Genomic DNA, 12,152 nt, shown 5'->3' on the forward strand with positions numbered 1-12,152 from the left:
CACATTTCCATACCATCACATTTCCAATCTCTGCTATAAAAGAAATGAAATGTTCCTAGTTTGAATGCATTTAATCATAGGTCTAGTCAATCATGGATCTAGTCAATCATGGGTCTAGTCAATCATGGGTCTAGTCAATCATGGGTCTAGTCAATCATGGGTCTAGTCAATCATGGGTCTAGTCAATCATGGGTCTAGTCAATCATGGGTCTAGTCAATCATGGGTCTAGTCAATCATGGGTCTAGTCAATCATGGGTCTAGTCAATCATGGATCTAGTCAATCATGGGTCTAGTCAATCATGGGTCTAGTCAATCATGGGTCTAGTCAATCATGGATCTAGTCAATCATGGATCTAGTCAATCATGGATCTAGTCAATCATGGATCTAGTCAATCATGGGTCTAGTCAATCATGGGTCTAGTCAATCATGGGTCTAGTCAATCATGGGTCTAGTCAATCAGACCTACCTAGGATTTAAACAACAGCAAGTACCATGGTCTCTGCAAGAGATAGTACCCAAATCTCCCCCAAATCACATCTTAAAAATAAACAACACCTTGGATAATGTAGTCCTAGATACTTCTAAAAGACAAAATAGTTGATCATCAGTCTACTAAAACAGGGTTGACTCGGAGCTAACAACTGCTATCAAAGACCTCCACCTGTACACTCTTATAATAGTACTGATATTTCCAAAAGATGATCATAGTATTATTTCTTACCTTTGGTATGAAACTAAATACACTATACTTCTGATTTCTGATCACATTCTTGGAGTACTTCTCCAGTGGGCCCCTTGATAAACCTATATGTATAATACGGGGCTGTAACTCTTTCTTCCTGCAACATTTTGAAAATAAAGATGCTAAACACCTGAAATAGAAAACAAAAACAAAGAGTCAATTAGCAGTAATTAAACAAAATTATAACTCACTTTTATCACCTTTTATTGTTTCAATCATTGACAGTGGGTATGCTGGGGAAAAAAACTTTAAGAGGTTTATTTGAACAAGTCAACCCTAGTACAGTAATCCCTCAACTATCGTGGGTGTTATGTTCTAAAACCTCCCGAGATAGGTGAAAATCTGTGAAATAGAAACAGTACTGTATAGTATATATTGTGTACCTTGCTCTTATGCTTTTCTTTCTAATCTGATTCAAACTGATACAGACCAATATAAGCCAACAAATTTTCTTGACAATCCCTAGTATCAGTACTCACTTTCATTCTTTTAGAATCTGATTTTAAATCCTAACAAGATTCAATCAATTTTACTTACTCCTCTTACAAGAATTGGTTTGTGTCTAGTGAAGTAGTTACAAATTTCTTAGAGATGGTGAGAGAAATAGTAGAAATACTAGTTTAACCCTTCAGTATTCAGATTATTCTGTTGAATGTAATGCTTGTTTATTTACATTGTTTTGAATTTATCATCAATCTATCTTGTAGCTTCGATATTTTGATGATGTGATTGTTTAATTTAAGAATGGCATTATAGGATAAGTGCGAGAGGTTGGATCTGGCCAAGCAAAATATTTGGGCCTGATATGGCCAGTTTAAATACCAAAGGGTTAAGATTCATTTCTTGATTGTCATATAGAATATTATTCAGTTAATTGACAGAATTAGCAGTTACAAATAGATGTCATGAAATGACTGAAGTACTGAAATGGTATGTTATAATCATCATTACATGGGTCGGATGGAATTTGTTGAGGCAGATTTTCTATAGTCAGATGTCTCTTATGTCACAAACTCTTCCTCATTATCAAGTAAGGTAATATTTCCACATGACCAAGAATATATTTTTCTACGTTGGGCCTCACTGAGGCAATGACAAGAGACCAAGACCTCTGAAGATATGCTGTGATTGAGAAGACCCAGCAAGTAAAGTGAGATCACAACTGTAGCCTGTACCAGTGTCACACAACCAGCCCATTTAAAAAGTACCTTTGAATCATCAGGCGACATGCCATGCTTGAGGAGACCTACTGAGTCAAGTAAAATCAAAGTCACAACCAGAATCTCAATCAAATCGAAATCAAAATGGAAATTGCAGTTGCGGTCAATGCCAGTACCGCCTGACTGGCTCCCATGCTGGTGGCACACAATAAGCACCATTCATGCGTGGGTCATTGCCAGTGCCGCCTGACTGGCTCCCCGTGCCAGCAGCATATATAGAGAACCATCTGAACATGGTCGATGCCAGCCTCCCGCCCTGACTAGCTCTTGTGCTGGTAGCATGTAAAAAGCACCCTCCGAACATGGCCGATGCCAGTGCCACCTGACTGGCTCCCATGCTGGTGGCATGTAAAAAGCATCCACTACACTCTCGGAGTGGTTGGCATTAGGAAGGGCATCCAGCTGTAGAAACCTTGCCAGATCACATTGGAGCCTGGTACAACCTCCTGGCTTGCCAGTCCCCAGTCAACCCATCCAACTCATGCCACCATAGAAAGCAGTCATTTGTTGATAATGATTGCTCCTACTGCTAAATGTAATTAGCAGTAGGAACAATCATCAGCATGGAAAACGGACGTTAAATGATGATGACATAAGGCTGGAAAGACACTACTTGTAGGATAGTGACACTTGCTTACAATCATTAAGCAATGCCAAGGTAAGGAGTCAGAGATACACACACACAATGGGCTTCTTTCAGTTTCTGTCTATCAAATCCACTCCTGAGGCTTTAGTTGGTTCAAAGTTATAGCAGAAGACACTTCCCTAAAGTGTCACATAATGGGACTGAACCTGAAACCATGGGTGAACCGCGATGTACCAAGTGAGTGATGAGTGAACCGCGATGTACCAAGTGAGCGATGGGTGAACCATGATGTGGTTGGGAAGCAAACTTCTTATACACAACCAATAAGCTGACATGGGTAGATTTGCTGAAACAAGTTTCACATAGTGGATCATAATACTTTATAAGACACCATGTTGTTACTATTTTAGAATTAGGTCTACTGGCTGGTTTGGGAACTACTTAAAAAATTTGGCAGGGCAACAATATGCTATTTCCTATTTTATTTGAAAATTTATATCAATGACATTTTTGGTCAATCATTAAAATTTTTAGACAATTCAGATGAATTCTACTATGCAATATTCTTCAATACTTTCATTCATGAATGCACAATCTTAGAAACACAAATCCCAGCAGCACAATAATATCTGTGGAATTAAGTAACTTCATACATTAATTTACCAATGTTGTTCGTTTAAAGTAATGCATAATTAAGAAGAGCCACTGACATGAAATTCCATGAACTTTTACTTCCCACTGAAATTTATTGCACTGTTGATCATCTATTGCTGATTACATCATGCAAACAACTGCTAACAGCACTATTAATTATCTGTTCTGAACATGTTGCTCGAGCAATCATTACACCTGCATGGTAATATTTTAAAATATTTTCTTCACAAATCCAATATAAAATTTCAATGTTGTTTAGAGTTAATTCTCAATTCAAAATATTTTGATAATTATAAATAATTAATATTGTGAAACGACATTTGCATATATTATGTAATGACTGAATCCAGGATTGAAACACTGACAGCAAAAGATTTCCTTTAGGGAAAAAACTTCACCATTGCAGTGTGACAAATGTTGTTTATTAATAAATTTACACTAGCACTAACATGCCGTCTTAAAGATAGAATAAGTTTTTCAATGTATCCCTCTTTATTTAAAGACAGTAACAGTGTAAACTGAGAAATTTTAAGCTGATATTTCTAGCACATTTAGTGACCACATAGAGGCACTCTCATATATGATAAAGTAAACCAGAAATTGTGAGCAGCAGTTACGCAGAAGTGGCAACTATTTTAAAATAAATCCCAATTATTCCAAATCTATATCCACTTATATTCTGAGCAAATGATCAAAGTATAAAATAAAGAGGTTTTAAAAATCCTGTCTAATGGATCCCAAGAAGAGAAATAAAACACTATTGCAATAAAATTTTATGTAAAGTGCACAATCCTGAAATACAAATTCACAAAACTAGTTTAATAATGCATGCTTCAACAGCTAACCAACAAAAATAGTGTTGTAATAAGTCAAATTCAAAACAAAATAAAAGGTTACATAAGATAATGTAGGCCGTCTGGACAGAAGTAAAGACAGCATTATTACAACCAGAATGCCTTTGAACATAGATCTAGTCAATGAGAATTAATAATAACAAGACAAGCTAACAAGAAAACTAAAGTCAACAATGATATCTTTACATAGTCATTTGACCTGCTAGAAATAGCAACCAAATCTCTTTCTAATCAAATTTACTATCTTAAAAAAATGACACATAAAATGTAGCCCTATATACTGCTAAAAGAAAAAAAACAGACTTGTTGGATGCATTTGTTTTATCAAAGGTCTGGTCAATTAGGATTAACCTAGGGTTAAACAGCAACAAACAGGTAGAAAAAGGAAATTCAAGGTGTGTTGAAAATATGGAGATATGAAAGTTATATCACTGCAACATCATCATCGTTTAACGTCCGCTTTCCATGCTAGCATGAGTTGGACGATTTGACTGAGGACTGGCGAACCAGATGGCTACACCAGGCTCCAATCAGATTTGGCAGAGTTTCTACAACTGGATGCCCTTCTTAACGCCAACCACTCCGAGAGTGTAGTGGGTGCTTTTATGTGCCACCGGCACGAAGGCCAGTCAGGCGGTATTGGTAACGGCCAGGCTCAAAATGGTGTATTCTATGTGCCACTTGCACAGGAGCCAGTCCGGCAGCACTGGCAATGACCTCGCTCAAATGTCTTTTCACGTGCCACCATAATATGACATAATACAACGGTGATAACTGTGCTATCCTGGCCCACCATGAAACCAAACAAGAATTCTAAGATGCAAGAACATAAAAATAGTACTTGTATATACACTTTAGCAGTGATGAAATATGCAAAAATAATCAACCATATCGATCACATTAAAATAATTATTTGAGGACGATGATGGTTATTGTTATTAATATTAGGGTGGTCAATGACAAAATCAATGTTTAGTTTCACTCTTTTAGATTCTGAGTTCAAATCCCACTGGTGTAAACTTTGTCTTTCATCCTTTCAGGGATCAATAAGATAAAGTATCAATCAAGTACTGGAGTCAATTTAATCAACTAACCCCTTACCTCAATATTACAAGTTAGTTACCTAAATTAGAAACAATGTAAGAAACAGTTAAGATGAGGTATTTAGTTTCACTCTTTCACATCCCAAGTTCAAACCTCACAAAAGTCATCATTGTCTTATATTTTTCTGGATGATAAAACGAGTTCCAGAAATGTATATTTGGTTAATTAAAATAAAACCATACTACATTCTGTAAATATATGACCTTATACCAAAGTTAGAATCAATCTCTTCTAAACAACTATATTGAAAAAATTATTGTTATTATTCTGAGATTAATAAAATACCTGTAATATACTAGTGTCAATTTAACTGACTGCACCTTACCTTAAAATGTGGCCTTATGCCAATTTAAGAGGAAATAAAATAAAGCAGTAGTCAAGTGCTGAGGTAGTTATTATCGACAGCTCCCCTCCATCTAAATTTGTGGCCTTGCACCTCTGTTAGAAACAATTATAATAAAAATAAGTTTTTCCATATATCAACTTGTGATACACCAGAACACATTATCATTGATGTTTCCTGGATCATTAGGTGTTCCAGGTCTTTCAACGTCAGACACCTTCACTTAGGTAACCCAGAGAAGGTTAATCAAACTCCAGTTTATATCCAGTTAACACTACCCCTTCTAGGGCTCATACCTTAATAATTATCATTGCCATAGTTATTTAGAAAAGATAGGGAAAAGTGAATGATAGGATGATTGAGAGAGCAATGAATTAAATATCTTACAGTATTATTCAGTTAAGTTTCTTTATATTCTGAAATCAATCCCATTGAGAACAGCTTTGTCTTTCAGCCTTTTGAGTTTGACAAAATAAGTATCAGTTCTTATTCTAATATACCCGAAGAACACCCAGTCCCACTGTTTATCAGGTCAGATACATAATAGAAGTTAACAACTACAACTAGAGAGCTTTCCGAGATGTGAAAGCATTTCTTGGGTGTTCTCACTGCAAACTACTTCTGTGCATCAAATTTTCTTCTGTCAGCTTGCCCATGATCACATTGCAGCACTTGTGGACCTATATTTTACACTGGATACATCATCATCATTTAACGTCCGTTTTCCAAGTTGGCATGGGCTGGACAGTTTCATCAGAGCTGCACAAGGTTCTTCTCTGATTTGATTTAGTTTCTTCAGTAAGATGCCCTTCCTAATGCCAACCACTTCACAAAGTGTGCTGAGTGCTTTTTTATGTGATACTGGCACAGGGATCTTGCAGGCCAATCCTCTTCAGCAGGAGGAGCAGCATTAACACTTCTTCTGTGGAGGACCTCCTTGGGTATAGTAAGGCACCAGATATCTCATATGGAATTCCTACCTACTGCATTTCTGTTTATCAAACCTGGTAACTTTCCGGATGGCAATAAAATCCTGTCTGCTTTCTATGCAACTAAAACTCGTCTTCACTAGATTTACTTTGAGCAAAATCTGGAATTAATAATTCCAGATTTTGCTCCCATATTTAGAACTTCCCCAAAATGTTCAATAGATTCACTTGTGAGAAATGGTCATAAATTCTTCTTCTGTGGCCTGGAAAACAAATATGCTAAATTCTTCACTGAACTGAATTTCTAACTCTTACATTACTGACAGCATCTCTGTTCATGGCTTGTATAGACTTCAGAATCCATTTATTTACACCTAAATTTCTTAGTGTCCACCAAACTGCTAAATGTGGAACACTGTCAGAGTTATCTTTATGTTGATGAATGCTTACTAATAGCCTCAGTTTAACTATTCTCCAGTGACCCTTCAGTTTTACTTCAATCACACTATACCCCATACAATTCATCACTTCAGAGACATAATATAACTCAAAGAACAGATCATTGGGCCATACCTTGTCATTCAACTGACCACCTGTGAGTTAACAGAGCCAATGTACTTGAGCTGGTAGAAAAAGCAGCCTAACATCTTAGAAAGGAAGAACACATTGTAAGAAGTACCCCTGGATATACACCAAGATGGAATAATAACAGCTGGACTACATTTGCTTAAGTTTACCAGATCAGGACGGACTTGAATTAACAATTTACAACTTGTATGTTATAAGGTTTGCTCAAACAGGGTTGATGTGGGATTGCATAACATAACAACCGTGTTATCATTCTGAAGAGAATGTGTACTTATTGTTCTTTGTAGTCTCATATTTTATGTATACATTATACATCCAATCAACCTCACCCAACCTAATCTACATTGTGACAATATAAACTTCAAAAGACCTAAGTTACTGTTGCACAAGGTTGTGGGAATTTATTAATGTTTTATATAAATGTCATGTTTGCAGTACACAGCTATTTATGTGCATGAATGCGTAGAAAATAATTTACACAAACAAATCAAACCTAAGTTTCACATCCACTTTCCAATGAAGCAATATGAAGAACAGTACAAAACAATTATTTGTTTTCACACACAAGCATATATATGTATACGTGTGTATATATATGTGTGTGTGTGTGTGTGTGTGTGTGTGTGTTTGTGTATATATGTGTGTGTCTAGCATATCATATTTAATTTAACAAAGGAAAGGTTAACAGTGACTTAGGTTACCTTCATTAGAAAGTCTGGCAAAGGGAACTAAGGCAAAACTTCCAAGCCACAGTGTGAGTATGTAATACCATTACCATCATTTAATATGTGTTCCATGCTGGCATGAGTTGGACAATGCAACAGGATCTCACAAGTAAGAAGACTGCACTGAGCTCCAGCGTCTGCTCTGGCAGGATTTCTACAGTTGGATACCCTTCCTAATGCCAACCACTTTACAGAGTGTAGTGGTTGCTATCTTTGCAGCACCAGCACTAGTGGGGTCACCCAGTAACTCACAAGACAAATCTCCTCAAATGAATGGAGGGTGCAGCATTGAGGTTATATCACTTTATGCCAAATGCTGAGAGGTTAAAACATGATGGAGGGACAGGAATAGGGGTCTTGCTGTAGAAGCTACATGGCTGCTCCAGCCAGAAGGGATGATGGATATGAGATATCAGAAGGTACCCTCAAGGTACAAGGTGATTATATGAGAGAATATGGACAGAAGATCAAGGATGGTTAGGTTCATGAGAGTGTGAAAGGAAAGTGGAGATGGTCAGAGATGTGAGTGAATGCAGTGAGCTGTGAACACAGGTGGCGATGTGGTTAATGGTGAATCTCAGTTTGGGCAGAAGGGTAAAGATAAGAATGGGTCAAAAAGGGGTAGATGATAAGTGGCAGTATGTAAAGAGGGGTGGTGGAGTGCAACAGTAAATAAAACCATAAACAGATGAGAAATAAAGACATGTGAAATAGGGGAGTGAGAAAGGAGACAGTGAGAGAGACAAACATCAGAGGAATACTGAAGTGGATATAGTGACAAACAAAGGAGGTGGGTACCGATGGTAGATATGAGGAGGATGTTCAGGGGAAACAGGCATTCAGTGGAAAATAAAGTAGTAAGGCATGATACTGAAAATGTGAGATAGGTAACAAGAGAAGTGGTTCCAAGGAGGGATAACATGTAGCACAAAAAGAAGAATAAAAAATGTGTAGTTCTGCCATCATATAATTACAGCACTTGAGTAAATAGTGCCATAGTTAGAAGAGTGATAGAGGGATGAGTGTTAGGAAGATGGTTGTGAGGAAGACTTGACAGAGGAAGGTCTGGATGTGGGGCAAAGACAAAGGATATGCTATGCTTTTAGGATTTCAATTTTTTGCTGGGAAGTCTTCAAGCACAGTGAATCACCAATCATCTCAATCCTTTCTCATCTCCTCCATGAGGCTCAAGAACAGTGGTCAGTCTTCACTACTTCATCCCATATCTTCCTGGGTCTCCTTCTTTTACAGGTTCCATCCACATTTAATGATTGACACTCTCTTATGCAGCTGTCTGCATCTATACACATCACATGAGCATACCAGTGCAGTCATTTTTCTTGCACACTGCATCTTCTGCCTAATTTTTCTCAACATATTTGCACTTTGTCATATGTGCACATTGGTGTCACACATTCAACAGAGCATAGTAACTTCATTTCTTTCTAGTCTTCATATGTCCTATCCAATCACAACCCATGATTGTCTACCACATAGCATCACTATTTGTACACAGGAATCATACAATTTGCCTTTCACTCTGAGAGAAAGAGAGGCCTTCTATTACCAACTTTCTCCAGCTGGTTCTTAATCTTGTAATTATACTTTTAGAACGTCCTCCTCTGTTGTTAATTAACAGAAATGTTCTGTTACCTCTAAGGATCCTTCTAGGCATTTAAGAAAATTTGTTTTTTGTGTGTTCTTAGTGTTTATTGCTCTTTGTGCATCTGCCACAAACAAAGTCTACTTTCTCTGTTAATCTTCCTGTGATTCCATTGTACCTCTTAATCATGCAGCCATGTCTGCAGCTCAAGTTCGCTTCACAATCACAACATCCAGAGTTCAATCCCAGTTGGCAGCACTTTTGGCAAGTGTTTTCTACCCTAGCCTGACTTTTAGCAAAATATTGTGAATGAAATCGGGTGGAAAGAAATTGTATAAATGCTGTACTTGTAATTTAAAGGACCAGCCTCATCACACTGATCTTGTCATTATTTTCAAGGATACAAGTGTGTGTGGAATAGTCAGTCATTTACACACTAAAACAAGTAGGTAGTTCAGTTGATCAAACAACAGGAACACTCAAAATGGAAACCAAAGGAACCCACACACACACATTTTTATGTGCTTATGGGTATTTATAAGTGTTTGAATTTGTGTGCATAAAAGATGTGTATGAATCCACAAATCTATGTTCACACACAAAGATGTGTGTATATAAACTTAAGCATAAGTATGCATTTATGAGTTTTTATATGCATATATTTGTATTATTTATGAGGATAATCAGAACATTTGTAGCAGAATTATTGAAGAGAGGTTTTCGTAACCTTCTTTTACTAACCACTCAACTGTGCAGATGGCAGTGGTTAACCTACTTTTAATAGATAGGTAAGAAATAATGTCTTGACTATTTTATCTCTTATACAATACAATGGCTGTAGCAAGGTTGATCTGACATCTGACAGCTTATATTCCATCCTGGAGGACAACACAAAGAAATATATATATATATATATATATATATATATATATATATATATATATATGTACATACATATATATACATACACACACACACACACATACTTGTGAGAAAAATTACATCGTTTAATATATTTTTCTTTTTTTATTGATTTCAGTCATTGATTGGACAGCAGCTATACCGAAGTAACACCTTTAATTTTTTTTTTTCTTTTTTTTTTTCATTACTTTCTAAATAATATCAAACCTAGTAGATATTTCAATCCGGTAATTATTTTATTGAGCTATTTATGATATAACCAAGTTAGCTTTTAGCATAAAGGGATGCAATTAAAAGCAATGTTTCCCACCAGGCTAACCTCATGTATGAGGAACTTCTCTCAGTTTTTGTTTTCCAAATTTCACCCAGATATTGGTCAACATCAGGTTGACCAATAGAAGACACCTAAATTACTGTGCATTGGGACTGAACTTACTATCATCTAGTAACAAAGCAAGCTTTTGTAACTAACAGGATATGTAATTCTTTTAGCACTGAATAGAGAAGGATATTGGAACTGGATTTTCAAGCATTAAATTAATTACTGAAAGTAAATAGGAATTAATTCTATAAAAGAAAATATTTCTAAACATATTCTAAAACAGGAAATTCAGTTCTAATAACTAAAGAATAGTTCTCTCTACACATGACTACATTCTCTATACTCTGCTACATTCACTAAACTTATTCTTATTCCTTTTCTTTTTTTAGCGTGTGTCTGTAACAAAGAAACAGAACTTCAGTACTGTATTACTGTTGTCAGCTAGCAGAATCGTTAACATGTTGAGCAAAACACTTAACATTTTGTTCATCTTTATGTTCTGAGTTCAAATTCTGCCAAGGTTGACTTTTTACCTTTCGTCCTTTCAGGGTCAATCAAATAGTACCAATCAAACACTGGGGGTTGATGTAATCAACTAGCCACCCAACTGCCCTGAACTCGCTGGCCTTGTACCAAAATTTGAAACCATTGTTATTGACACTGTAATAAGATACTATTGAGTTAACTTCACCTAACAATAGTACCATATGTACTACTTTGCCACATAATATGCAAGAATTCTCTAAAAGTATAATCCTTGGCTGCAATTTACAATTGTTTAAAAGAATCATCATCCTTACCATTTTAACATCCACTTTTCCATGCTTGCATTGGTCGGATGATGAATACTGAGACAGATTTTTCTACGTCTGGATGGCCTTCCTGTTGCCAACTTTCACCTGTTTCCAAGCAAGAGAATATTTCCCCAAAAGCAGACGTGTTTTTGCAGAATACTGGAAATGAATGACACTGCTTGTATGACAGTGACTCATTTACAACTACCTTGTCACATTGACACAAACATACACACACTCACTCACATGTGTATACATGTGTGTGTGTATGTGTGTGTATATATATATATATATATATATATATATATATACACACACACATATTCTTCACTCTTATCTGTTTCAGTCATATGACTGCAGCCATGCTGGAGCACTGCCTTTAGTCGAACAACTCAACCCCAGGACTTATTCTTTGTAAGCCTAATACTTATTCTCTCTGTCTCTTTTGCCGAACCACTAAGTTACAGGGACATAAACACACCTGCATTGGTTGTCAAGTGATGGTCGGGGAAGGGGCCACACTAAAATATATATATATATATATATATATATATATCTATATATATATATATATATATATATATATATATACGACGGGCTTCTTTCAGTTTCCGTCTACAAAATCCACTCACAAAACTTTGGTCAGCACGAGGCTATAGAAGACACTTGCCCAAGGTGCCACACAGTGGAACTGAACCAGGAAGCATGTGGTTGGTAAGCAAGTGACTTACCACACAGCCACTCCTGCGCCTGTATGTATATATT

General features: G+C 36.4%; 1 protein-coding gene across 19 annotated transcripts in view; it reads right to left on the reverse strand.

The window, feature by feature from the left end:
• The window catches only part of LOC106882326 (putative phospholipid-transporting ATPase IIB), a 103,129-nt gene that overhangs the window by 30,435 nt on the left and 60,542 nt on the right, over positions 1-12,152 (reverse strand). For all 19 annotated transcript variants that reach the window (XM_089349001.1, XM_089349011.1, XM_089349016.1 and 16 more), the window contains one exon: positions 724-874. In XM_089349001.1, the coding sequence (XP_089205127.1) occupies positions 724-874 (151 nt within the window). The remainder of the gene's footprint in view (positions 1-723; positions 875-12,152) is intronic.

The sequence above is a fragment of the Octopus bimaculoides genome, chromosome 1, assembly GCF_046866305.1.
Source record: "Octopus bimaculoides isolate indiv1 chromosome 1, ASM4686630v1, whole genome shotgun sequence".
Lineage (NCBI taxonomy): Eukaryota > Metazoa > Mollusca > Cephalopoda > Octopoda > Octopodidae > Octopus > Octopus bimaculoides.